The 27,032-nt window shown below is 39.0% G+C and overlaps 4 protein-coding genes and 5 long non-coding RNA genes across 10 annotated transcripts; 6 read left to right on the top strand and 3 right to left on the bottom strand.

Annotated features, from left to right (window-relative positions):
• Positions 1-585: 585 nt before the first annotated feature.
• On the bottom strand, positions 586-1,902 carry LOC311052874 (uncharacterized protein; the record flags this gene model as incomplete). The annotated part of the gene is made up of 4 exons (XM_084068121.1): positions 586-977; positions 1,080-1,127; positions 1,237-1,302; positions 1,822-1,902. The coding sequence occupies 4 exons, from the start codon at positions 1,900-1,902 to the stop codon at positions 708-710; spliced, it is 465 nt and encodes a 154-aa protein (XP_083924247.1). The 3' UTR covers positions 586-707.
• A 2,319-nt stretch (positions 1,903-4,221) lies between these two features.
• Positions 4,222-5,444, top strand: LOC311052877 (uncharacterized protein). Its single transcript, XM_084068126.1, has 4 exons — positions 4,222-4,302; positions 4,713-4,778; positions 4,883-4,933; positions 5,046-5,444. The coding sequence occupies exons 2-4, from the start codon at positions 4,713-4,715 to the stop codon at positions 5,370-5,372; spliced, it is 444 nt and encodes a 147-aa protein (XP_083924252.1). The 5' UTR covers positions 4,222-4,302; the 3' UTR covers positions 5,373-5,444.
• Positions 5,445-7,783: 2,339 nt separating this feature from the next.
• LOC311052956 lies at positions 7,784-8,578 on the top strand. The gene is made up of 4 exons (XR_014601582.1): positions 7,784-8,011; positions 8,114-8,179; positions 8,287-8,337; positions 8,422-8,578. It is a non-coding gene; the product is annotated as an uncharacterized lncRNA (long non-coding RNA).
• A 2,619-nt stretch (positions 8,579-11,197) lies between these two features.
• Positions 11,198-12,456, top strand: LOC311052891 (uncharacterized protein). The gene is made up of 4 exons (XM_084068189.1): positions 11,198-11,300; positions 11,706-11,771; positions 11,876-11,929; positions 12,033-12,456. Exons 2-4 carry the CDS (start codon positions 11,706-11,708, stop codon positions 12,318-12,320), a joined length of 408 nt encoding a protein of 135 aa, XP_083924315.1. The 5' UTR covers positions 11,198-11,300; the 3' UTR covers positions 12,321-12,456.
• Positions 12,457-14,144: 1,688 nt separating this feature from the next.
• Positions 14,145-15,376, top strand: LOC311052890 (uncharacterized protein). Its single transcript, XM_084068188.1, has 4 exons — positions 14,145-14,220; positions 14,626-14,691; positions 14,796-14,849; positions 14,953-15,376. The coding sequence occupies exons 2-4, from the start codon at positions 14,626-14,628 to the stop codon at positions 15,238-15,240; spliced, it is 408 nt and encodes a 135-aa protein (XP_083924314.1). The 5' UTR covers positions 14,145-14,220; the 3' UTR covers positions 15,241-15,376.
• A 1,153-nt stretch (positions 15,377-16,529) lies between these two features.
• On the top strand, positions 16,530-17,399 carry LOC311052963. The gene is made up of 3 exons (XR_014601583.1): positions 16,530-16,632; positions 16,920-16,976; positions 17,105-17,399. It is a non-coding gene; the product is annotated as an uncharacterized lncRNA (long non-coding RNA).
• A 299-nt stretch (positions 17,400-17,698) lies between these two features.
• LOC311052929 lies at positions 17,699-18,499 on the top strand. The gene is made up of 4 exons (XR_014601576.1): positions 17,699-17,929; positions 18,035-18,100; positions 18,205-18,255; positions 18,346-18,499. It is a non-coding gene; the product is annotated as an uncharacterized lncRNA (long non-coding RNA).
• A 1,841-nt stretch (positions 18,500-20,340) lies between these two features.
• LOC311052971 lies at positions 20,341-20,964 on the bottom strand. The gene is made up of 4 exons (XR_014601587.1): positions 20,905-20,964; positions 20,734-20,789; positions 20,554-20,601; positions 20,341-20,459 (listed from the first exon to the last, which is right to left on the bottom strand). It is a non-coding gene; the product is annotated as an uncharacterized lncRNA (long non-coding RNA).
• Positions 20,965-23,705: 2,741 nt separating this feature from the next.
• On the bottom strand, positions 23,706-24,387 carry LOC311052947. Of its 2 annotated transcripts, none has more exons than XR_014601580.1 (4): positions 24,328-24,387; positions 24,151-24,206; positions 23,971-24,018; positions 23,706-23,876 (listed from the first exon to the last, which is right to left on the bottom strand). It is a non-coding gene; the product is annotated as an uncharacterized lncRNA (long non-coding RNA). The 2 variants fall into 2 exon arrangements; XR_014601581.1 differs by having other exon boundaries at positions 23,706-23,873.
• Between the last annotated feature and the right edge of the window lie 2,645 nt (positions 24,388-27,032).

The following is a 27,032-nucleotide window of genomic DNA, read 5'->3' as shown; positions in this document are numbered from 1 at the left end:
TGTATCTTCTATGTTTTAGTCTAACGTGTATCCTTGCGAAACAGACAGATAAGTGTCAGAGCAGATGTTTAATCCATGTTCAGCCACAGGCAGGAGTTAAAAAGTATTAAGAGCATTGGTGAACGGTTGCATTCTATGACCAGTCATGTGTCTTGTGACTGATGTGACTGATAACATATTAAAATACTGGTGGATTTATTGCTATCAACCAAAATTTGAATTATGGGTGCGGAGAACTGGATCATAACCTAGCAGCCTCAAATCCTTTAGGGCAGCGGTGGCCTAAAGGTTAGAGGAGGGCATTTGTGACCGAAATAAAGGTGCCCGGATAGGCAGGAAAAATGTGAGTGGGGAAGTGAACGGCCATCACTTAACCCTCCCCCAACACCGCTGAAGTGCCCTTGAGCAAGGCACTGAACCTCCAAATTCTCCATGGAGCTGCTCAGTGGCCAACAGTATGTGGTACTGGTCAGTTCCAAGGTTTTAATGTGTGTGTGTCTGTGTGAATCACATAATTTACCCTTTTATGATAACAAGAGGACATATTCCAGAGCATCTCTAAATAAAATGCAAAAGACAACAAAGTGCATCTTAAATGTTCTTTATTGTACTTGCTGATGTTATGACATTACTTGTGGAGAAGGGGGTGTAGGTGGAGATGGACGCACAGATGCAGAGGGTGGAGGTCCAGGTGGACATGGAGCTCTTTAACCAACGACTGGTGGTGGAGGAGGTGGTGGTGCGGGTCCAGAGGGTCGAGGTCTAAAGGGTCCACGACGTGGAGGTGGAGGTCCATAGGGTCCGGGTGGAGGTGGTGGAGGTCCATAGGGTCCGGGTGGAGGTCCATAGGGTCCGAATGGAGGGGGAGGTGGATATGGATATGGCCCAGGTGGAGGTGAAGACAATACACGGAACAAATCATTGACCTTTTCCTCGATTCTCCAGAGCATCATTTCCATGGCGTCACCGGTTCCATTCTACAGAAGAAAAACACAAACAACATGTAATACAACATTAAATGTGTATAATGTTGCATGTGATACAACCATCCTTTGCATGCATACAGTCCATACACTGACCTCTTGACTCTCCATGCCAGGATCGGGAGGAGGAAGAGGCACATAAGCCTTCAAAAGCAAAGCAAAGATATTGTTACATAAATGCAGTACCATTGTGTTGTGAATTCCAAAATGTCCTTATTGTAATGTCTGATACATTGCATTGGCCACATCTTACCAAGCAGCTGGAGAGAAGTACCAGGAAGACACCAAGGGCAATAGTCTTCACTCCAAATGCCCCCATCTACGAAAAGTGATTTTCATGAAATTAATTTCAATAACATATGAAAGTACTCAAGTTTTGTCATTTTCTTATTATATTTATATATATATATATATATATATATTGCCCCCTTTTTCTCCCCAATTTAGTTGTGAATTAATTCCTCCCCACACATTTCTGTGTTGCCACTGCTGTTGTACCCTTCCGGCTCACCTGCCAGTGAGAAGCCACCACCGGGAGCATCTCTGTACTTATTATACTGTACTGTTTCCCCAAAATTGGGTTTGGGACCCATTTGTGGGTCGCGGACCAATTTTTATGGGTCGTGAGTAAATATTATTTACTCGCAATAATATTTGCGAGTAAATAATATTTACTCGCAACCCATACAAATTGGTCTGTATAAAAATATTAAGTACAAGCTCACAACGTGTCGCATTGCGACGCGTTGTAAGCTTGTAGTTTGGCTATTTTCACTAGTTTGGGTCCCGGGGAGAGTTTGGGAAGCAGCTGCTCTAATGAATAACTCTCTTATCATACCTTCTTGAATCGTATGGTGTAGTTCAGTTCCCAAGTTCTTGAATCAGTCCTTGCTGTGATACAGTCGTCAGTGCAAGACATATTTTCATGATGTTATATATAGTGTTATTCAGCCAATCACAGTTATCATTAAGGAGGTTTGTATCTTTTGCAATGGTGGGTGTTATACTGTACTGTAGGCTATATTGAGTTGTCTTGGTGGAACTGTGACCTTGCAAAATATAATACAGGTTTGAGAAGCTTATTAAATCTCATGGAGTTACAGAGAGCAATTAAAATTTAAACTGACTGTTATGGTTGCATGCCTTGTGACTAATCAGATTTAGAAATTGTGTGGATATGTTGCCATAAAATCTACAATAAAAAAATATGGGTGTGCAGAGCTGCATAATAGTACCCAGCCATTTCAAAACAATGAAAGCCACTTGTGACTAAGCTTACAAACTACACCAATACTGTGTACTGTACAGTATGTACAGTACACAAGTATGTTTTGTATGTGTGTGCTCACACGCTCGTGTGTGTGTGAGAGTTAGCCTATATTTAAAATGATCCGACATTATCTGGAGTGGAGACGATATTGATTAAAATAAAAATATGTTTCCAAATGTATGGAGTGTCTTTGTCAACATATTTCTTGTTTTCTTAATAGTTGACGTGTTTCACATTTAATTTGCCACTTTAATGGCAAATTAAATGTTACGCTATGTAAAGCAATGACTACGCCACCCACACATATAGGAGTGAGGGATCCTTTAAACACATTAACCATATATAGATATATAGGACTGAACAAGGTAAAGTTCCCCAGGAAGGTACGGGTTCAGAATTAACAGAACCAGAGGCTGATGTATCAAATGTGTCAAGTTTATTCAACAGTTGGTATAAAAATAGTCAGGTTAAAATACAGAAAGGAAGAAAGAAAGCGGTTAGTATTAGAGTTCTGCAAAAGGGACTAAACTCAAGAGGCAAAGGGGCAATAAGGGTAAGGGCTTCGGGGCCTACTTGGGCCTCTAAACTAAATATACAGAAATTAAACAAATCAAATCCAAATAACGCAAAACCAAAATAAAATAAAGTAAATAAGTAACCAAAAGAAAATCAGCAAATAAGCAAATCAAAACAAACTACAAATAAGCAAAACCAAAATAAAATAAAGTAAATAAGTAACCAAAAGCAAATAAGCAAATCAAAACAAACTACAAATAAGCAAAACCAAAATCAAAATCATGCAATGCTACTTAATGGCCCAGTATAGCTCTGTCCTCAGTCAACCCTATTGCACTCAGTCTAAATAATATGTGTATATATATATGGCACGGTGGGAAAAACAGTGATGTTAGTTCAGCTCCTACAAAAATCAAATAATAAAGCATTAGACCAACCCTCCAACAATTCATCCCAATTCATCTATTCATTAGGCTCCTATAGCAAGATGACAAAATACAGCAAAATAACGAACATACCCAAATAGTCACTATGTGCTCATGGCTCCAATTGATAAAGGCCTGCACAGCCACAGGGTACTGCTGCTCAAAGGACCTGGAGGCTTCTGGAAGTACAGATATATTATTAGTATAATTAACAACAGGCCTAATATTGTCAGCCTATCTAAACTCTTATATATATACACTATTGTTACAATGAGTTACAAAAACCTTGTCATTTGTTTCAGAATTAGTCAGTACCCCTCATGCCTCCAGGTCTCTCTCACAAACACTCAAACCAGGCTTCTGGCTAGACAGGAGGCCACAAACCTGGCCACCCCTCTTTATGCACTTTCCTTAAAGGGCCAGTGCTACACTTGTTTTAAAAAAAACTCCAAATATAAAGTTGTACAAAAACAAACAAACCAAATTGTGAGCAGGTTATTAACATATTCAATCAGCACTGCTACAGTATGTTAAGTATAATGTTACTATAGCTGCAATTATCAAGAGAAAGCAGATACATACAGTAGGCCTACACTTGATATAACCATATATGTATAAAATCACTCACTATTTGCCCTCACTCTTTGCCCTCACACCCACACGCACACGCACACGCACACATACAGTATAGTATTGGTGCCGTTTGCAAGCTCTGGACAGACAGTCACAAGTGGATTGCATTGTTTTGAAATGGCTGGGCGCTATTATGCAGTTCTGCACTTAGTATACACCCATAGTATTTAATTGTAGATTTTATGGCAACATATCCACACAATTTCAAAATCCTATCAGTCACAAGGCATGCAACCATAACAGTCAGTTTACTCAGTAATTTGTAATTGCTCTTTGTAAGTCCATGAGATTTAATAAGCTGCTCAAACCTGTATTTGTTTTGCACGGTCACAGTTTTGCACAGTCACAGTTCCACACCCAGACAACTCAATACCACTATATATACCATCATGAAAATGTTTCTTGCATTGACGACTGTATCACAGCAAGGACTCATTCAAGGATTGGGAACTGAACAACATCACAATTCAAGAAGGTATGATGACCCTTAAGTACTAGTCAAGAGAGAAACATTGCTTTCATTCATTAGAGGGTGCTTAATAGAAGGTGCTACAGGGGTAAAAGTACCTGCTCACCTGCGCAGAGTATAGGGGTTTAAATCTACCACGAAGCATCCAGTTTGGCTGAGGGTCCATATAAATGCAATTGTTCGTGTTCGAGAAAAGTCGGGCGGGGAGGGTAATCTCTGTTGCTGCACATACTCCTACGGGCTGGGGCAGCACCTCTCTACAGGAAATGTTGAATAGGAGTTATAGGATGGAGGTGCAAAAAATATTGGCTACTCTTAAAAAACATAAACGAAATTAATAATAAACATAATAAAGAAACTTGAGTACTTTCATGTTTTATTGAGATGAATGAATACATTTATATCGCTGTTTGTAGATGGGGGCATTTGGAATGAAGACTGTTGCCCTTGGAGTCTTCCTGGCACTTCTCTCCAGCTGCTTGGTAAGTCCAATGCAATGTATCAGACATTACAATAAGGACATTTTGGAATTCATAACACAATGGTACTGCATTTATGTAACATTATCTTTGCTTTGCTTTTGAAGGCTATGTCTACTCCTCCTCCTACTCCTGATCCTGGCATGGAGAGTGAAGAGGTCAGTGTATGGACTGTATGCATGCAAAGGATGGTTAAATCACTGTCACATGCAACATACATTATATACATCTAATGTTGTATCATATGTTGTTTTTGTTTTTCTTCTGTAGAATGGAACCGGTGACGCAATGGAAATACTCTGGAGAATCGAAGAAAAGGTCAATGATATATTCCGTGTATTGTCTTCACCTCCACCTGGGCCTTTTCCATATCCACCTCCCCCTTCACCCGGACCCTATGGACCTCCACCACCTCCACCCGGACCCTATGGACCTCCTCCACCTCCACCCGGACCCTATGGACCTCCACCACCTCCACCCGGACCCTATGGACCTCCACCTCCACGTCGTGGACCCTTCAGACCTCGACCCAATAGACCTGGACCTCCAGCTACACCCTCTGCACCAATAGCTCCTCCACGACCAGTCGTTGGTTAAAGAGCTCCATGTCCTTAATCTATGTCCTTAATCTTAACATCAGCGAGTACAATAAAGAACATGTAAGATGCACTTTGTTGTCTTTTGCATTTTGTTTAGAGATTGTTTGGAATTATGTCCTCTGGCTGATATCATAAAAGTGTAAATGATGTGATTCACACAGACACACACATTAAAACCTTGTAACTGATGCAGTACAACCACATACAGTACTGTTGGCCACTGGGGGAGGGGTAAGTGATGGCCGTTCACTTCCCCACTCAGATTTTTCCTGCCTATCCGGGCACCTTTCTTTCGGTCACAAATACCCTCCTCTAACCTTTAGGCCACCGCTGCCCTAAAGGATTTGAGGCTGTTATGATCCAGTTCGCTGCACCCAAGCTCACCAGTTTTTTTTATATGTTATCAGTCACAAGACACATGACTGGTCATAGCATGGAACCGTTCACCAATGCTCTTAATACTTTTTAACTCCTGCCTGTGGCTGAACATGGATTAAAAAGATACTTTGACACTTATCTCTCTGTTTTGCAAGGATACACGTTAGACTAAAACATAGAAGATAGAATAACAGAATATAGCAACATATATACAATAATAATTGTGATTGGCTGAAAGACACTATAAATACTGTGCAAAATGCTGCACAAATTAAAATTGCATTGTTGAGTACACCACAACTCTGAATACACTGATTTGGAAAGCGGATTGGAATACCACTTTCAAGGTAAATTGCCATAAAAACATTATCTTTTATCCTATACCATATACATTTGTATTTGCATTTTTAGAATCAGTTTATTGACAAAGTTTGGTCACATACAAGGGATTTGACTTGGTGCTTTGCTCTTAGACACAGAGTTACATACAACACAGCGAGATAAGAGAAAATGTATCAAATCATATAAAAAAGAAACATCATATTATATTATTAATATTTAATTATTTAAAAATATATATATAAACAGTGTTGTGAACAGTATTGGAAGGGTAGTGCTGTATCATGTTATAGTGTTAATTAATAATAATAATAATAATAATTATTATTATTATTATTACCCTTATTATTACACTTATTATTATAATTTTATCAATAAATACTGTGTCATTCTCTTTTTTTAGATGCAGTTATTTGGAATGAAGATTCTTGCACTTGTTGGCTTCTTCATACTACTATCCAGCTGTGTGGTAAGACTTGGTAGACCTCACAACAAGGACATGTAAATATATTTTTAATGAGTTATTGAAAACTCTTTCTGCTTGCTTTTAAAGGCTGATCGTGGTCATGATCATGTCATTGAGAAGCGTTCAAGCCAAGAGGTCAGTATATCCTAATACAGTGTTTCACAAACTGCTACTGTAGACTATAGAACTATAGTAGCCCTGGGTACTTGGGGGTACTTCTAGGGGTACTCAGAAAGTGTATTCTCTCTCTCTCTCTCTCTCTCTCTCTCTCTCTCTCTCTCTCTCTCTCTCTCTCTCACTCTCTCCTGATAGTGGTTATGAACAATTTATTGCACATTGATAAAACCTGTTAAAGAGGTACCAGACATCACAACAAGGACATGTAAAATGTAAATATCAATTTAATGAATTATAAAAAAAAATATGCATGATTTTCAAGGCTGATCGTGACCATGGTCATCATGTCATTGAGAAGCGTTCCGGTGGGAGCTACGAGGTGAATATTTTGTAATGGATCTGTGCAGCCTGGTTGTTGGCTTAAATATTTTATTGGTTTAAATATTGTGAAATCTGCATCTTTTTTTGTGGTCTGCTATTACAAAGATATGGCCTTTTTTCTTGTAGCGCTACTATGGCTATGGCTCATCTTACCTACGCATGCTTTACTCCCTCCCATACCTCCGGGCGTGGGCCCCACCCGCACCTCCTCCAGGGCGATAGAGGAAACCCAACATTGTAAAGTGTGATACTTTACTTAAAGGAGTGATATATGTAACTACAATAAAGAACACGTGAAATGCATTTTGTTGTCTGTTGATTTTTGAGGCACTGATGCAAAGATGATTTGATATGCTGATAGAATGATTTGGTTTTGCTTAGTAAAATTATAATTGGCAATATTATTCAGCTCCTTTATCATTCAAACTATTATCCTCACACCATTATAGAATGTACAACATTAATTATGTTCACAACAATTTCAAAGTCTAGACTTTGTGATGATAAACAATCACAGAACTGTATCATACTGTACTGTACTTACTGTACTTTACTGTAAGTCTTTTCACCCACATGATTCCAGTATCATTTTGAACAACATATCCAAGCTATTTTTTAATGTTATTGTCACATTAAGACACACGGGACGGCTGGTCATGGCATGCAACCATACACCAATGCTCTTAATACTTTTTAACTCCTCTCTGTGGCTGAACATGGATTAATAAGCTGCTCTGAAGCTTGTTTTGCTAAGCCACAGCTACATGTTGCACTCAGTCAACAAGCTATATACAGTAACACACACAATTGCAAAAGATATAACCCCCATTAACAATATGAATTGTGATTGGCTGAAAGTCAATATAAATACTGGACCGAATATTGGTCTTGTATTGATTACTATACCAGACTGAAATCAAGGACTTTGAAAGGAGAGTACTGCCATGGTCAAGAAGGTATGGGCATACATAGATCTATTTTCTTAGTTTTTGTTATATTTAGTGTTATTGCGTTTTCTTTGTTCATTTATTTTTTTCTTTTCATTATTGTATTTTTAGATGCAGTTATTTGGAGTGAAGATTATTGCTCTTGTTGGCTTCCTCATACTTCTGTCCAGCTGTGAGGTAAGACATAATTACTGTGTATATACTAGTACAAACATGAACTGTACAGGAACTGTAAACTATCCACTGTACACATTTTTAAAACAATCTTTCTGCTACTTTTAAAGGCTGAGCGTGACACTGGTCATGTCATTGTGAAGCGAAGTTCAAGCGAAGAGGTCAGTATTTGCAATTGATTTTATAACATTATATTGTCATGAACCACATCTTTGCCTGTCATAATACTATCTCATCTCTTTCAGCAATCAATCCTACGCATGCTCTTGTTCCTTCGGCCTCCAGTAGTACCACCCGTAGTTCCTGCAGGGCGATAGAGGGGAGCACAATGAAGTCCTGGATTGTAAAGACATACTTCATGGTTTAACATTTGTGAATGCAATAAAGAACATGTCAGAATCATTTTGGTGTATGTCTAATTATATTGAGAGATACGAGTGAATAGTTTTATGTGAACAGTTTTAATGTGATCCTCAGTGTTAAATTAACAGTTTTGTGAGTTGGTTTCTAGGGTGAAACAGGTGGCAACTAGGGTAAAACAATGGTTACTATGGTATAATATGAGGTTGCTATTGTATATTGGGATTTGATTTGACTGTACATCTCAGCACAAGATTGTTAACTGCCATTTCATACTGCCATTTCGTACTTCTGAGAGTTGATCTGTTTTGAAAAGAAGCTTGTTATGAAGCAGTTGCCCATTGTGTTGGCAATCCTATAAATTGCCCCTCTATTTACTCATGACCTATTGCTATGTACACTGTATTTATCACATCTAGCATCTAGACAGCAAAATCATTTTATGAAGCTGCACTTCTAGAGTAATGACTAGACTACTGATGGATAGACCAGTAAAACAAGGTAGTGTTACTTATCTTAAAGTTCCCACCTATTTTGAAATGTTAAAATGGTTTCCATCCAAATGTGACTAAATGGGTACTATCAATAATAATACATTTGGATAAACCAAAGTGTTACTAAGCCACTCTATTTGAGGGGAGAGACCCTGAGCCAACATGCATTTACTCTGTTACTGACTGTAACCAAAAATCCCCACACAAGTTCAGAATCAGAATCAAACTTTATTGTCACATCACATTACAAGTAATATGGGTGAAAAGCTTAATTGTGCAGGCCCATTAATGCAGGTAAAATATATAAAGAGAATAGAAGTACAGTATAGTGCATGTAAGAAAAAGTGACTAATGTGAATAATAATTTACGAGACATAAGTGCATCTATAAAGGAGAGTCCTATTAAAACATAAAACATAGATCAGATCAGTCTGTGCATTAAAACACAGTTGAGTTCAGTGCACATTGGCCACAGGCTTATAGCTACTATTCAGCAGTCTATTTGTTGCTGGATAAAAACTATTCAAGAGTCTGGTGGTGCTGTTCCCGATGCGCCTGTGTCGTTTGCCTGGCCTTGGGTCCCACAGTGGCTTGATCAGACCATGGCTGGGGTGGTAAATGTCCCTGATAATACTTCCGGCCTTGGCCACACATCGTCTCTCGTATATGCCCTGGAGAATGGGAAGCTCACCACCCACGATGCGTTTGCGCCACTCTCTGTAGTGCCTTGCGTTCAGCTGTGGTACAGTTTCCAAACCAGGCGGTGGTGCCACTCGTCAGGATACTCTCGAAAGTGTTGCTGTAGAACGCTCTGAGGATGCGGGGGCTCACTCTGAACTCCTTCAGACGCCGGAGGCAGTAGAGCCTTTGTTGGGCCTTTTTCAAGACCTGTGTGGTATGCGTGGCCCACTTGAGGTTCCTCGAAATGTGTATTCCGAGGAACTTGAAGTCATCGACCTGTTCCACTGCAACACCATTGATGTGAACAGGTGGATGCTCTCTCTCCGACCTCCTAAAGTCCACGATGAGCTCCTTAGTCTTATCGATGTTAAGAGCAAGGTTGTTTTCCTCCACTGTATCAGTGTTCCAACCTCTGCTCTGTAGGCCGTCTCGTCGTCATTATCAATCAGGCCCATCCCAGTCGTGTCATCCGCGTAATTGATGATGACGTTGGAGCTGTGTGTGGCTGCACAGTCGTAGGTGTACAGGGAGTAGAGGAGAGGGCTCAGTACACAGCCCTGGGGGCTAGGTATTGTATTTGACAGTAGAGAGACGGACAGGCTTTTGTATGAACAATCACTGACAGATTTATTTAAACAGCACTATTAAAAAGCAAACAAATGACATTGTGTGTCTGTACCAGCATTAATTGACCGGGGGGGGGGGGCAATAATGACACTTCAGGAAAAATGACACTGCAAACTGTTATTCTTTTTTTTTTTAAATCCAATAATAAAGTTGTACAAAAACAAACAAACCAAATTATGTGAGCATGTTATTAACATATTCAATCAGCACTGTTACAGTAGGTTAAGTCTCATGTTAGTACACTTGATATAACCATTATGTATAAAATCATTCTTTGCCCTCACACGCACGCACGCACACACACACGCACACACACACGCACGCACGCGCGCACACACCATACATATTGTAAATGTACACATACAATATAGTATTGGTGCCATCCAGTGGTGTGTTCTACACTATATACGAGTGTGACCTGCAGAAAATGTTTGTAGCCAAGCGTAGCCCTCTACTAACCATTTCATCCATTGAAAATGCGCTAGCGTATCTCCACGACCACTCGCATGTCGTGCAGGGAATGATTATCGTATCCCTCCGAAAAAACCTAGAACACACCACTGGTGCCGTCACAAGTGGATTGCATTGTTTTGAAATGGCTGGGCGCCATTATGCAGTTCCGCACTAAAACATATCCACAATTTCAAAATCTTATCAGTCACAAGGCGTGCAACCAACAGTAAGTTTACTCAGTAATTTTTAATTGCTCTTTGTAACTCCATGAGATTTAATAAGCTGCTCAAACCTGTATTTGTTTTGCAGTTCTACCCACACCCAGACAACTCAATATACAAGTAGAACACCCAAGATTGCTAAATACATAACCTCTTTAATGATAACTGTGATTGGCTAAATAACACTATATATACCATCATGAAAATGTGTCTTGCATTGACGATTGTATCACAGCAAGGACTCATTCAAGGACTTGGGAACTGAACAACATCACAGGATTCAAGAAGGTATGATCACCCTTAAGTACCAGTCAAGAGACATTGCTTTCATTCATTAGAGGGTGCTCAATAGAAGGCTGCAGCATGGCTAAAAGTACCTGCTCACCTGCGCTGAGTATAGGGGTTTAAATCTACCACGAAGCATCCAGTTTCGCTGAACGTCCATATAAATGCAATTGGCCGTGTTCGGGGAGGAAAGTCGGGAGGGGGGTAATCTTTGCTGCACATACTCCTACGGGCTGGGGCAGCACCTCTACAGGGAATGTTGAATAGGAGTTATAGGACGGAGGTGCAAAATGTATTGGCTACTCTTAAATATATGAATACAAATAATAATAATAAATATAATAAAGAAACTTGAGTAATTTCATGTTTTATTGAGATGAATGAGTGAATTTATATCGCTGTTTGTAGATGGGGGCATTTGGAATGAAGACTGTTGCCCTTGGAGTCTTCCTGGCACTTCTCTCCGGCTGCTTGGTAAGTCCAATGCAATGTATCAGACATTACAATAAGGACATTTTGGAATTCATAACACAATGGTACTGCATTTATGTAACAATATCTTTGCTTTGCTTTTGAAGGCTATGTCTCCTCCTCCTCCTCCTACTCCTGATCCTGGCATGGAGAGTGAAGAGGTCAGTGTATGGACTGTATACATGCAAAGGATGGTTGTATCACATGCACAAGTTAAATACATTTATAGTTGTACATTATGTTGTTTTTCTTTTTCTTCTGTAGGTTGACTACGGTGACGCCATGGAAATGCTCTGGAGAATCGTAGAAAAGGTCTATGATTTATTCCGTGTATTGGCTCCACCTAAAACTGGTGGTCCTTTTCCATATCCACCTCCTCCTCCACCCGGACCCTATGGACCTCCACCACCTCCACCGGGACCCTATGGACCCTATGGACCTCCACCACCTCCACCCGGACCCTATGGACCTCCACCTCCACGTCGTGGACCCTTCAGACCTCGACCCTCTGGACCCGCACCACCACCTCCTCCACCACCAGTCGTTGGTTAAAGAGCTCCATGTCCACCTGGACCTCCACCTTCTCCCTCTGCATCTGTGCGTCCATCTCCACCTACAACCCCTTCTTCATGAGTAATGAAACATTACTTAATATAACATCAGCAAGTACAATAAAGAACAAGATGCACTTTGTTGTCTTTTGCATTTTGTTTAGGGATTGTTTGGAACCATGTCCTCTTGTTGATATCATAAATGATGTGATTCACACAGACACACACATTAAAACCTGAGAACTGATGCAGTACAACCACATAAAGTACTGTTGGCCACTGGGGGAGGGGTAAGTGATGGCCGTTCACTTCCCCACTCAGATTTTTACTGCCTGTCCGGGCACCTTTCGGCCCTCCTCTAACCTTTAGGCCACCACTGCCTGAAAGGATTTGAGGCTGCTAGCTATGATCCAGTTCTCCGCACCCATAATTTCATTAATTTTGGTTGATAGCAATAAATCCACCGGTATTGTAATATGTTCAGTCACATCAGTCACAAGACACATGACTGGTCATAGCATGCAACCCAATGCTCTTAATACTTTTTAACTCCTGCCTGTGGCTGAACATGGATTAAAAAGCTACTTTGACACTTATCTGTCTGTTTTGCAAGGATACATGTTAGACTAAAACATAGAAGATACAATAACACAAAAAATAGCAACATATTTACAATAATAATTGTGATTGGCTGAAAGACACTATAAGTACTGTACAGAATGCGCTGCACAAATCAAAATTGCATTGTTGAGTACACCACACCTCTGAATACACTGATTTGGAAAACGGATTGGAATACCACTTTCAAGGTAAAATAATATAGAAACATTATTTTTTTATCCTATATCATATTCATTTGTATTTTGCATAGTTACTGCATTTTTAGAATCAGAGTTGGAATCTGTTTATTGGCAAATTTTGATCACATACAAGGAATTTTACTTGGTGCTTTGCTCTTAGACACAGAATTACATACAGTACAGCGAGATAAGAGAAAAGGTAACAAATCATATTAAACAAACATTTTTAATATAAGCATAAAAGAGTTAGACCAAGTGTGAACAGAATTGGAAGGATAGTGTATATCCTGTATCAATTCATATTGTAGACAGAAATATGGATCACATTATTATGATTATTATTATCATTATTATTATATTAATAAATACTGCATCGTTCTCTTTTTTTTTAGATGCAGTTATTTGGAGAATATTCTTGCACTTGTTGGCTTCTTCATACTACTATCCAGCTGTGTGGTAAGACTTATGGTACCAGAACAAGGACATTTGGAACTGTAAATATCTATTTAATGAGTTATTGAAAACTTTTTCTGCTTCTTTTAAAGGCTGATCGTGGCCATGATCATGTCATTGAGAAGCGTTCGAGCCATGAGGTCAGTATTTTCTAATACGCTGTTTAACAAATGGGGTAATAGTAGCCCTAGGGTGCTTGGGGGTACTTCTATACTCAGAAAGTGCATACTCTCTCTCTCTCTCTCTCTCTCTCTCTCTCTCTCTGTCTCTCTCTCTCGTGAAATTGGGCACACACACACTCCCCGGATGCGAGAGCAAAATCTGTTTTAAAGAGGTACCAGACATCACAACAAGGTTGTGATGTAAACTGTAAATATAAATTTTCTGAATTATTAAAAAACTGTTCTGCATGCTTTTAAAGGCTGATCGTGACCATGGTCATCATGTCATTGAGAAGCGTTCCGGTGGGAGCTACGAGGTGAATATTTTGTAATGGATCTGTGCAGTCTAGTTGTTGGCTTAAATATCTTATTGTTTTAAATAGTTTGAAAGCTGCATCTTCTTTGTGTGTCTTGCATTGACGATTGTATCACAGCAAGGACTCATTCAAGGACTTGGGAACTGAACAACATCACAGGATTCAAGAAGGTATGATCACCCTTAAGTACCAGTCAAGAGACATTGCTTTCATTCATTAGAGGGTGCTCAATAGAAGGCTGCAGCATGGCTAAAAGTACCTGCTCACCTGCGCTGAGTATAGGGGTTTAAATCTACCACGAAGCATCCAGTTTCGCTGAACGTCCATATAAATGCAATTGGCCGTGTTCGGGGAGGAAAGTCGGGAGGGGGGTAATCTTTGCTGCACATACTCCTACGGGCTGGGGCAGCACCTCTACAGGGAATGTTGAATAGGAGTTATAGGACGGAGGTGCAAAATGTATTGGCTACTCTTAAATATATGAATACAAATAATAATAATAAATATAATAAAGAAACTTGAGTAATTTCATGTTTTATTGAGATGAATGAGTGAATTTATATCGCTGTTTGTAGATGGGGGCATTTGGAATGAAGACTGTTGCCCTTGGAGTCTTCCTGGCACTTCTCTCCGGCTGCTTGGTAAGTCCAATGCAATGTATCAGACATTACAATAAGGACATTTTGGAATTCATAACACAATGGTACTGCATTTATGTAACAATATCTTTGCTTTGCTTTTGAAGGCTATGTCTCCTCCTCCTCCTCCTACTCCTGATCCTGGCATGGAGAGTGAAGAGGTCAGTGTATGGACTGTATACATGCAAAGGATGGTTGTATCACATGCACAAGTTAAATACATTTATAGTTGTACATTATGTTGTTTTTCTTTTTCTTCTGTAGGTTGACTACGGTGACGCCATGGAAATGCTCTGGAGAATCGTAGAAAAGGTCTATGATTTATTCCGTGTATTGGCTCCACCTAAAACTGGTGGTCCTTTTCCATATCCACCTCCTCCTCCACCCGGACCCTATGGACCTCCACCACCTCCACCGGGACCCTATGGACCCTATGGACCTCCACCACCTCCACCCGGACCCTATGGACCTCCACCTCCACGTCGTGGACCCTTCAGACCTCGACCCTCTGGACCCGCACCACCACCTCCTCCACCACCAGTCGTTGGTTAAAGAGCTCCATGTCCACCTGGACCTCCACCTTCTCCCTCTGCATCTGTGCGTCCATCTCCACCTACAACCCCTTCTTCATGAGTAATGAAACATTACTTAATATAACATCAGCAAGTACAATAAAGAACAAGATGCACTTTGTTGTCTTTTGCATTTTGTTTAGGGATTGTTTGGAACCATGTCCTCTTGTTGATATCATAAATGATGTGATTCACACAGACACACACATTAAAACCTGAGAACTGATGCAGTACAACCACATAAAGTACTGTTGGCCACTGGGGGAGGGGTAAGTGATGGCCGTTCACTTCCCCACTCAGATTTTTACTGCCTGTCCGGGCACCTTTCGGCCCTCCTCTAACCTTTAGGCCACCACTGCCTGAAAGGATTTGAGGCTGCTAGCTATGATCCAGTTCTCCGCACCCATAATTTCATTAATTTTGGTTGATAGCAATAAATCCACCGGTATTGTAATATGTTCAGTCACATCAGTCACAAGACACATGACTGGTCATAGCATGCAACCCAATGCTCTTAATACTTTTTAACTCCTGCCTGTGGCTGAACATGGATTAAAAAGCTACTTTGACACTTATCTGTCTGTTTTGCAAGGATACATGTTAGACTAAAACATAGAAGATACAATAACACAAAAAATAGCAACATATTTACAATAATAATTGTGATTGGCTGAAAGACACTATAAGTACTGTACAGAATGCGCTGCACAAATCAAAATTGCATTGTTGAGTACACCACACCTCTGAATACACTGATTTGGAAAACGGATTGGAATACCACTTTCAAGGTAAAATAATATAGAAACATTATTTTTTTATCCTATATCATATTCATTTGTATTTTGCATAGTTACTGCATTTTTAGAATCAGAGTTGGAATCTGTTTATTGGCAAATTTTGATCACATACAAGGAATTTTACTTGGTGCTTTGCTCTTAGACACAGAATTACATACAGTACAGCGAGATAAGAGAAAAGGTAACAAATCATATTAAACAAACATTTTTAATATAAGCATAAAAGAGTTAGACCAAGTGTGAACAGAATTGGAAGGATAGTGTATATCCTGTATCAATTCATATTGTAGACAGAAATATGGATCACATTATTATGATTATTATTATCATTATTATTATATTAATAAATACTGCATCGTTCTCTTTTTTTTTAGATGCAGTTATTTGGAGAATATTCTTGCACTTGTTGGCTTCTTCATACTACTATCCAGCTGTGTGGTAAGACTTATGGTACCAGAACAAGGACATTTGGAACTGTAAATATCTATTTAATGAGTTATTGAAAACTTTTTCTGCTTCTTTTAAAGGCTGATCGTGGCCATGATCATGTCATTGAGAAGCGTTCGAGCCATGAGGTCAGTATTTTCTAATACGCTGTTTAACAAATGGGGTAATAGTAGCCCTAGGGTGCTTGGGGGTACTTCTATACTCAGAAAGTGCATACTCTCTCTCTCTCTCTCTCTCTCTCTCTCTCTCTCTCTCTCTGTCTCTCTCTCTCGTGAAATTGGGCACACACACACTCCCCGGATGCGAGAGCAAAATCTGTTTTAAAGAGGTACCAGACATCACAACAAGGTTGTGATGTAAACTGTAAATATAAATTTTCTGAATTATTAAAAAACTGTTCTGCATGCTTTTAAAGGCTGATCGTGACCATGGTCATCATGTCATTGAGAAGCGTTCCGGTGGGAGCTACGAGGTGAATATTTTGTAATGGATCTGTGCAGTCTAGTTGTTGGCTTAAATATCTTATTGTTTTAAATAGTTTGAAAGCTGCATCTTCTTTTGTGATCTGCTATTACAAAAACATGGCCTTTTTTCTTGTAGCGCTACTATGGCTATGGCTCATCTTACCTACGCATGCTTTACTCCCTCCCATACCTCCGGGCGTGGGCCCCACCCGCACCTCCTCCAGGGCGATAGAGGAAACACAACATTGTAAAGTGTGATACTTTACTTAAAGGAGTGATATATGTAACTACAATAAAGAACACGTGAAATACATTTTGTTGTCTGTTGATTTTTGAGGCACTGATGCAAAGTTGGCTTGATATGCTGATAGTTGTGAACGATTTGGTTTTACTATTACTATTATAATGGGCAATATTATTCAGCTCCTTAGAAACTATTATCCACACACTATAATGTACAACATTAATTATGTTCACAACTATTTCCAGGTCTAGACTTGGTGATGATAAACAATCACAGAACTGTATTATACAGTACTGTACTGTGCTGTTTGTTTTTGGTGATGCAGGTCTTTGCACCCACAAAATTCCAGTGTCATTTTGAACAACATATCCAATTTATTTTTAAATGTTATTGTCACATTAAGACACACGGCTGGTCATGGCATGCAACCATACACCAATGCTCTTAATACTTTTTAACTCCTCTCTGTGGCTGAACATGGATTAATAAGCTACTCTGAAGCTTGTTTTGCTAAGCCACAGCTACATGTTGCACTTAGACAACAAGCTATATACAGTAACACATACAATTGCAAAATATATAAACCCCATTAATAATAAGAATTGTGATTGGCTGAAAGTCAATATAAATACTGGACCGAATATTGGACTTGTATTGATTACTATACCAGACTGAAATCAAGGACTTTGAAAGGAGAGTACTGCGATGGTCAAGAAGGTATGGGCATACATAGATCTATTTTTCTCATACTATATGCTTAGTTTTTGTCATGTTTAGTGTTATTGCGTTTTCTTTGTTCATTATTATATATTGTATTTTTAGATGCAGTTATTTGGAGTGAAGATTATTGCTCTTGTTGGCTTCCTCATACTTCTGTCCAGCTGTGAGGTAAGACTTACCAGACATTATTGTACATAGTACAAACATGAACTGTACAGGAACTGTAAACTATCCATGTACTCATTTTTAAAACAATCTTTCTACTTTTAAAGGCTGATCGGGACACTGGTCATGTCATTGTGAAGCGAAGTTCAAGCGAAGAGGTCAGTATTTGCAGATGATTTTATAACATATGGTTATGAATCACATCTTTGCTGGAGTTTGCTGTCATAATATTATCTTATCTCTTTCAGCAATCAATCCTACGCATGCTCTTGTTCCTTCGGCCTCCAGTAGTACCACCAGTAGTTCCTCCTCCAGGGCGATAGAGGGGAGCACAATGAAGTAATGGATTGTAAAGACATACTTCATGGTTTAATATTTGTGAATGCAATAAAGAATATGTCAGAATCATTTTGGTGTCTGTCTAATTATGTTGAGAGATAGGAGTGAATAGTTGTAATGTGAAAAGATTTAATGTGATCCTCAGTGTTAAATTAAGTTTTGTGAGTTGGTTTCTAGGGTGAAACAGTTGGCAGCTAGGGTAAAACAGTGGTTACTATGGTATAATATGAGGTTGCTAGGGTATATTGGGATTTGATTTGACTGTACATCTCAGCACAAGATTGTTGACTGCCATTTTATTCTTCTAAGAGTTGGTCTGTTTTGAAAAGAAGCTTGTTATGAAGCAAGCAGTAGCCCATTGTGTTAGAAATCCTATAAACTGCCCCCTATTTACTCATAACCTATACTAGAATTATCCCATAGCATTCAGACAGAAAAAATCATTTGATGAAGCTGTTAATGCACTTCTAGAGTAATGACTATACTGATGGATAGACCAGTAAAACAAGGTAGTGTTACTTATCTTAATGTTCCCACCTTTTTTTTTTAAATGTTAACATTGTTTCTAACCAAATGTGACTAAATGGATACTATTAATAATAATAATTTTGAATAAACCAAAGTGTGACTACGTCACTCTTTAAGGGGCGAGACCCTGAACCAACATGCATTTACTCTGTTACTGAGAGTAACAGTTGTAACCAAAAATCCCCACACAAGTTAAAGGTAGGATAAGTGATTTTCTTTGGTTAAAATAAGTGTTAAATAGCTCTATATTCTGATAGTACTCATTGCTATAGAGTGTTTGTTCAGTAAAATTAGTCTCCTTGTCTCTCCAGCTCTTTATAAAACAGAAAATGCATTTTCGTTTCAGTTTCAGTTTAATTTCCAATTTTATCCAATCAAAGTTATGTCTGGGGACCACCAGGGTCCTTAAGGGGGTTCCAGGGGGTCCCCACTAAAATGTGTTAATAGCATCACTATCAGTTTAACCACTTTAACCTTATTTTATGCTTAAGCTATACAAAAATGGCTGATCTAAAAGCTGATAACGTGTTGCAATGCGACGCGTTGTAAGCTTGTGGATCTGCTTTTTAAAAAGTTTTTCTTATAAATCCTGTAATAAATAATCATTATTAAAAATTCTATTCACTAATAACTTTCATCAGATCAGATCCGATCTACAAGAACAATTCAATTTTTGCAATTTGTTTTCGTGATAAAATAAGGATTGAAATTAAACCTGATCCTGGAACCTGTACCGGAACACACACACACACACAGTTTACTTGTTTGAAAGAATAAAATAGGACTAAAGTTGTTCCAAATCTGTGCCCCCTTCTCCAATTTGTTCTGTAGCATCTGCACCTTCTGCAAACAGACATGGCGTACAGCAAAGGAAGCATAAACGAGGATGCAGTTGATGCTGCTCTCCTCCAGAGGTTGTCAGATAGCCGTGGCATGAGGAGATAGACAGACCAGACCATAGTGCCTTTGCTAACTACCTGCCCATGTTTATTCAGCAGCTTCTTCAACATGATACCCAGAGATTAGGCAGTTTATGCAGTTATACACATACACATACACACACACACACGCGCGAGCGCATGCACGCACGCACGCTCACACACACTGTTTGCTGTATGTCATCTACTCTGTATTGTATTCCTTCTCGCTAATCTCACCTTCCTGTCTCTGTTCACTGTAAGTATAGTTAGTACTGCACAACAATACTTGACACGTGTGTGTCAGAGAGAGGGAGAGAGACTTTACCCATTCTTTACAATTTGAGTATACAAAATGGAGTAAATTAATTCCCAGTAGTTATAATACAAAACATTACAATCAAGCCATGTTCTTGTTCACTTGCTGTTTATTGGCACACAGTGAATACAAATGTACAAAAAGAATTGAGGTGTATTTTCCTCGTTGGAAGTTTCCCATCTCATTTCCCAAGTGGGGGGACGATGGGAGGTACGATAGGAGGTCGTATCAGCAACATTTGCATCATCATATTCATATCCTGCTTGGGACAAAGAATATAGTGATAGTATAGTCCATAAAGACAGTTATAATTATCTGTGTGGTGAGTGAGATTATCAGAGCTGTATACTGACCTCGTCACTGCTGCTGGATCGTTTAACACGCTCATGCACCTCCCCTGCCTTTGGAAATCAATAAAGTCATGTTATACACTGAACCAATGTAGCTGAACTTGTGCTGCTCTGGGCCCAGGTTCAGCCTTTTCCAATACTATAATTACAGGACATACCATGACACATAATCTGGTGACCTACCGGGAAGGAGGAACACAGTGCTATGAAGCACAGGACCAGGATGAGCCGTTTCATAGCTGAAAGAAGAAAAAGCACAAAAACAAAATTGTGTATAAGTTTTAGTAGAAGCAGTTTAGATGAATTATTGCTACTTATGAAATTGAACAGTGTCTCCTGTGAAGAAAAGTATACCTTGAGTTTAAAAATAACAATCACGCAAGTAATTACAGTCACGATGACCATCTGATTGTGAATCTTGTACTGGTCCATCATATGTGCATGTGAGCTTTATAAAGAATATTCCAATCATGCAATCAGGTGTCAATGCTATTGTCATTTTAATTGTATCCCTAATTGTGGTAATGTGATGAAATAATATAATAGATAGGTGGTCCTGTCCACAATAAATGGCCAACACCCAGGTCTAATCTCATGGTGTTGCTAAACAGCTGATGGCTGTTGAAACTCCACATGATTCATTGGAAGTTCAATGGTGCCTATTGTATTTTTATTCTCACACATACTGTAGTAGTCTTCATATCACTTAAATGTTTAGAATAGACATTAACCTGATATTCAGAAATGGGTTAAGATTACAGGAGGAACTAAAAGTGAATCTATTATCTTGCCATATTATCTATACATTCATTTCTATCTAGATTATATTGATAATATGAGTTATCACTTTTGTTGTTATCATGGTAAACCATAAAGCTTGGCTATGACTAATGTAAAATAAATGTGCATTTATACATTTTGACTGTTTCAACAGGCACAAACCTGTCGTTCAGTATAGGAACATACAGCTCTGTACTGTATGTGAAACTGAAGGGCATGTCACTCTAACCCCAATACACAGCAGAGGGACCCAAATCTTACAAAGTTTACAAATTATTCCTTCAACAATTTACAAAACAAAATTCATCATTTAGCATTGGACAACAAAATCAAGTGTTGTGTCAATACTATGTTAATTGGCTGAAAGTCTGAGTTGAATGTTATTTTGATTACATTTTGTTCTTGTTAATAAAGTATTAGTAGTCTCTGCCAGGCCGAAAGGCATGGCGAGAGAGTATGTTTTGCACCCTGTCTGTCTGACCGTCCGTGTGTCCGCCCGTCTGTGAACAGCTAATCTCCGAGTGTCACGGTTTGAGTCAGGGCAGATTGTAGGACCCAAGTGCAGGAGAGACAAGAGGCAGAACTGGTCGGTTTAACGGGTTTATTAACTCAAAAGGTATTAATACAGGCAAGGGACTGAACTCACAATGTAACAGCACGCAACATAATACAATGAACAACAAACACAGGCAGCAAACACAGGCATTAAATAGACAGGGAAATAATAAGCCACAGGTGAACTCAACAGACAATCAACACTGGGATAGGCTGAGGGACTAAGAGGACACAGGAGGAGAACATGACTAATCAACAGGGAGGTGAGACAAGACAGGTAACAATAACTAAGCAGAACAGGAAACAAGACTACAAAATAAGGTACAGAACAAACGCAGGGCAACAACAACAGAGTAACAGAATAACAAGACTAGGTACAGAACAGAACAAAGGCCTAATAAGTCCAAGACCTTATAAGGGCAGGAAGGTCTAAATAATAAAGTCAGAGTCCGCGGCCCGAGGAGCGGACCGTGACAGGCCTAAAGAACAGGCCTAAAGTGTCCACGACCATATAAGGGCAATGAGTCCACGGCCCGCGGAGCGGACCATGACACCGAGACTCCGGCACCGTTGGCTTTATTGCAGCAAAACTGCACACACACGGATGCCAATTCAGAACCTCTGCCCCAAATTTTTCACATGAGCCTGTTATAGCGCTACCAGGAGGCCGCTTTTTGCAAAACACATTTTCTGACAGTACTCTTACAAATTTTGGCCAAATGTCATGCAAAATGGTACACACTCTATAGTAATTAAACAAAGCAGGTCTTTCAGATTTTTCAGATTCCATTCTGATTGGCTAAGAATGGCTTCCAAAGTTTGCAGGAGTGCTCCGTTTTGAACAAAATGCCTCAAATCATGAACACAGTGTGCAATTTCTGTGAAATGTTGCACGTACATTCCCACTAGGCCGAGGAAGAAATGCCACTTGAAAATGTTCAAATCAGCCTCATGGTGGCGCTATAACAGGCCGATTCGTATTTTTGCACCGATCTGTGTAAAACTAAACTGTATGTGCACTCCCTAGAGGCCAAGGAAAAACCTTTGCCCTGCATTTTTCACATCTGCCTTTTATAGCGCCACCAGGAGGCCGACTTATGTAAAACACATTTTTGGATATTACTACTTCAGATTTTATCAAAATTTCACGCAAATCGGTACACATGATCTCTATAGTCATAGATTGGTGAAGCAATAGGAAGCGGCGTTGGAATCCAGCGCCTGGGTTTGGATCCGCCCTTCAAGACCATCGATCGGGCTCGTTCTCTCAGTCTAGGTGTCAAAGCTATTATTTTAATTGTATTCTAAAGGTGGTAATATGATGAAATAACATAATGTATAGGTGGTCCTGTCCACAATCAAAGAAATAGGTCTAATCTCATGGTGCTGTAAAACAGTGGATGGATGTCGACACTCCAGGTGATTCATGGGCAGTACAATGGTGACTGATGGTGATTTTTATATTTTTTATCATTGTCGTATCACTTGCAGATGTTCAAAAAACACAGTAACTTATCAGAATTGTGTTAGGATTACAGTAGGAACACGGTGCGCCATTGTGTCATCTACAACATACAGTAAATAAGGCTATAGTCCTTCCCACAGATGGCCCATGTTCAAATCCACCTGCATGTCATCTCCTTTGTACAAAGTATAGTTAGCACTGCACAACAATACCTGTGTGTGTCAAAGAGAGAGACTTTACCCATTCTTTACACTTTATGGGTAAACAAAATGGAGTAAAATAAATTATGCCAATCCCAGTAGTTAGTTATAATACAAAACATTACACTGACTCAAGCCATTTTCTTGTTCACCTGCTGTTTATTGGTTTAATTTCAAACAGTGAATACAAAGTATATATACAATAAAACATTGAGGTGTATTTTCCTCATTGGAAGTTTCCCATCTCATTTCCCAAGTGGGGGGACGATGGGAGGTACGATAGGAGGTCGTATCAGCAACATTTGCATCATCATCATCATATCCTGCTTGGGACAAAGAATATAGTGATAGTATAGTCCATAAAGACAGTTATGATTATTATCTGTGTGGTGAGTGAGATTATCAGAGCTGTATACTGACCTCGTCACTGCTGCTGGATCGTTTAACACGCTCATGCACCTCCCCTGCCTTTGGAAATCAATAAAGTCATGTTATAAACTGTACCAATGTAGCTGAACTTGTGCTGCTCTGGGCCCAGGTTCAGCCTTTTCCAATCCTATAATTACAGGACATACCATGACACATAATCTGGTGACCTACCGGGAAGGAGGAACACAGTGTTATGAAGCACAGGACCAGGATGAGCCGTTTCATAGCTGAAAGAAGAAAAAGCATTAATTTGTCATAACAAAAAAATAAGTTTTAGTAGAAACAGTTTAGATGAATTATTGCTACTTTTGAAATTGAACAGTGCATCTCCTGTGAAGAAAAGTATACCTTGACTTTAAGAACAACAATCACGCAAGTAATAACAGTCACGAGGACCATCTGATTGTGAATCTTGTACTGGTCCATCATATGTGCATGTGAGCTTTATAAAGAATATTCCAATCATGCAATCAGGTGTCAATGCTATTGTCATTTTAATTGTATCCCTAATTGTGGTAATATGATGAAATAATATAATAGATAGGTGGTCCTGTCCACAATAAATGGCCAACACCCAGGTCTAATCTCATGGTGTTGCGAAACAGTGGATGGCTGTTGAAACTCCACATGATTCATTGGAAGGTCAATGGTACGGTACCAACGGTGTATTTTTATTTTCACACTTAGTACTCTTCATATCACTTAAATGTTTAGAATACACATTAACCTGATAATCAGAATTGGGTTAAGATTACAGGAGGAACTAAAAGTTACCCTAGATAATCAATTATCTTGCCATATTGTCTATACATTCATTTCTATCTTAATTTATAACGAGTTATGGATCACTTTTGTTTGATATTATCATGGTAGACCATAAAGCTTGGCTATGTATAATGTAAAATAAATGTACATTTATTAATTTTGACTATATTTTCAGGATATTCATTTAACTTAATTTAAATGCAATTGTACAAATTGTCTTCACTTCAGATGTTGACTATCTAAATAATAATCCAAAACAGTACATTCACTGCTTGTTGATTTAATTTTACACCCTGAAAATAAATTATATGAAGAATACAAAATGCCATTGTATTACCCCAAATTGGAAGTTCTCATTCCCTAAATGGAGAAGGAGGTATTTTTTATAAGAGGTCATATCATGATCATTTGGCATATTTTGCGGAGCACATATGGGTATAGAACTACTGTATGTGCACATAGGGTAAGTACAGTTGTAGTTATTATCTGTGTGGTGTGTGAGGTAATCAGAACTGTAATAACTTCTTCCATGCTGTCTGGGTGTTTATCTTGTTCCTTATCCTCTGCTACCTTTGGAAATCAATGATTTCATGTTATTAAGTTTATAAATGAAATTATTGTTTTCCAAATCAAAAATAGGCATAGAGTACGTGGAGGCCAGTCTATGATGTCAGTACTATGATATATCAGGCACACAAAAGATCTGACAAGAATACAAATAAATCAGGCCAAAAGGAAATGCTACCGTAGCCGTCACCTTGTGTGATAGTCCTTAAAATGAATGGATTCAATCTCCGCAGCGACACCATCATATTGGTTTGCATGCCACAGCAGCTTTCTCATGCTGCAAACTCGACTAGAGTTTATTTAACTCCGTTGAACTTAAGTGTACAAATTTAACCAAATGGACCCGTTCCATTTGTTCATTCTAGTTGAATCAACACTGAGGATTTTACAGTGTAGGCTGCAATAAAACTGCAACGTCAGAATATTGAGGAGAAAGGATGCAATTACCAATTGTGTGGGGTTTAACAGAAATGTAATATAACAAGTAGCCTAGTGTAACTAACTAGTTACTCTTGACAAGGAGTAATACGTAAACATAGACAGACAAACACACCCACAACTGTAATGTTATATTCCATCATACAATCAGAGGTCAAAGCTATTGTCAATTTGATTGTATCCTAATGGTGGAATATGATGAAATAACATAATTGATAGGTGGCCCTGTCCACAATCAAAGACCAACACCCAGGTCTGATGTCATGGTCTTGGGAACAGTGGACGGATGCTGAAACTCCACATGATTCATAGCAGCAATGGTGGCTTTTATTTTCCATTGGAACTTCAGCTAGCATATTAACTCACACGTCTTCGTCTTCATTTCACTTACAGTAGATATTTAAAATAGCCTACACTAGGTGGTGTTTTTTCTTGTTAAATAGTTCTATGTTTCAACAGCAATCATTGCTATAGTGTTGGTTCAGTAACAGGGTCTCTCCAGGGCTTTAATAAACAGAAAATACATTTTCAGGTGGGGATAGCAATTTTATCCAATCAGGAGATAGATCTCATACTGCATAAAGTATAAGGAAGTTCAATTGGAAATGTTGAAATGAAAATATGGACAGGCAAAATTGGAACTAGACCATTATAAAAACTGGAGTTTATAAATGATCTTTGGGGTTCCTTCTCCAGATAGGATCAAATTTATCTTGATCTGATTCCCTGACCTTATTTTTTGTTCTGCTTATTAAAGAGCTGGAGAGATGAACCCTTTACTGATCACTCTGCATTAATGATTACTATCAAAGTATAGAGCTTTAATTGTAAAGAAATCTTAAAGGGCTATAGTTTACCCCAAAAAAATAAGTTTTCCTATTGATTAATCACCCCTTGGAGACTTTTTTGTCGCATTCCTAAGCCAATAATTTGATGACCGGCGGACCGGTAGGCAGCTGTTCCGGTAGGAGACACAAAGAGTCTCTTTGTGTCTCCTACCGGAACCGCTGACGGTCATCAAATGATTGGCTTAGGAATGTGACAAAAACAAAAAAATATCCATGAATGCAAGTCTCCATGGGGTGACTAATCGATAGAAAAAGTCATTTTGGGGGTAAACAATCCCTTTAATCCCACTGGCATGTCCTGCCACTCCCTTGTCTGGTTTGACAATATGTATCAACCATACTGCATTTCTCTCCTCAAATAAATAATTAAATAAACGAGATGGAAAACAGTAAATTATCTTGATAAGTTTGAAAGCACTGATTATCAAGTATACC

This window comes from Gymnoscopelus microlampas (assembly GCF_963454915.1).
Source record: "Gymnoscopelus microlampas genome assembly, chromosome: 2".
Classification (NCBI taxonomy): domain Eukaryota; kingdom Metazoa; phylum Chordata; class Actinopteri; order Myctophiformes; family Myctophidae; genus Gymnoscopelus; species Gymnoscopelus microlampas.
The sequence above is the reverse complement of the archived record's forward strand: the minus strand, read 5'-3'. Positions and strand labels throughout refer to the sequence as shown.

Coding starts and splice junctions, on each gene's coding strand:
- LOC311052877 (XM_084068126.1), top strand. CDS start 4,713: ATGGGGGCATTTGGAATGAAGACTGTTGCCCTTGGAGTCTTCCTGGCA. Junction 4,779..4,882: donor CACTTCTCTCCAGCTGCTTG/GTAAGTCCAATG, acceptor TTGCTTTTGAAG/GCTATGTCTACTCCTCCTCC. Junction 4,934..5,045: donor CTGGCATGGAGAGTGAAGAG/GTCAGTGTATGG, acceptor TTTCTTCTGTAG/AATGGAACCGGTGACGCAAT.
- LOC311052891 (XM_084068189.1), top strand. CDS start 11,706: ATGGGGGCATTTGGAATGAAGACTGTTGCCCTTGGAGTCTTCCTGGCA. Junction 11,772..11,875: donor CACTTCTCTCCGGCTGCTTG/GTAAGTCCAATG, acceptor TTGCTTTTGAAG/GCTATGTCTCCTCCTCCTCC. Junction 11,930..12,032: donor CTGGCATGGAGAGTGAAGAG/GTCAGTGTATGG, acceptor TTTCTTCTGTAG/GTTGACTACGGTGACGCCAT.
- LOC311052890 (XM_084068188.1), top strand. CDS start 14,626: ATGGGGGCATTTGGAATGAAGACTGTTGCCCTTGGAGTCTTCCTGGCA. Junction 14,692..14,795: donor CACTTCTCTCCGGCTGCTTG/GTAAGTCCAATG, acceptor TTGCTTTTGAAG/GCTATGTCTCCTCCTCCTCC. Junction 14,850..14,952: donor CTGGCATGGAGAGTGAAGAG/GTCAGTGTATGG, acceptor TTTCTTCTGTAG/GTTGACTACGGTGACGCCAT.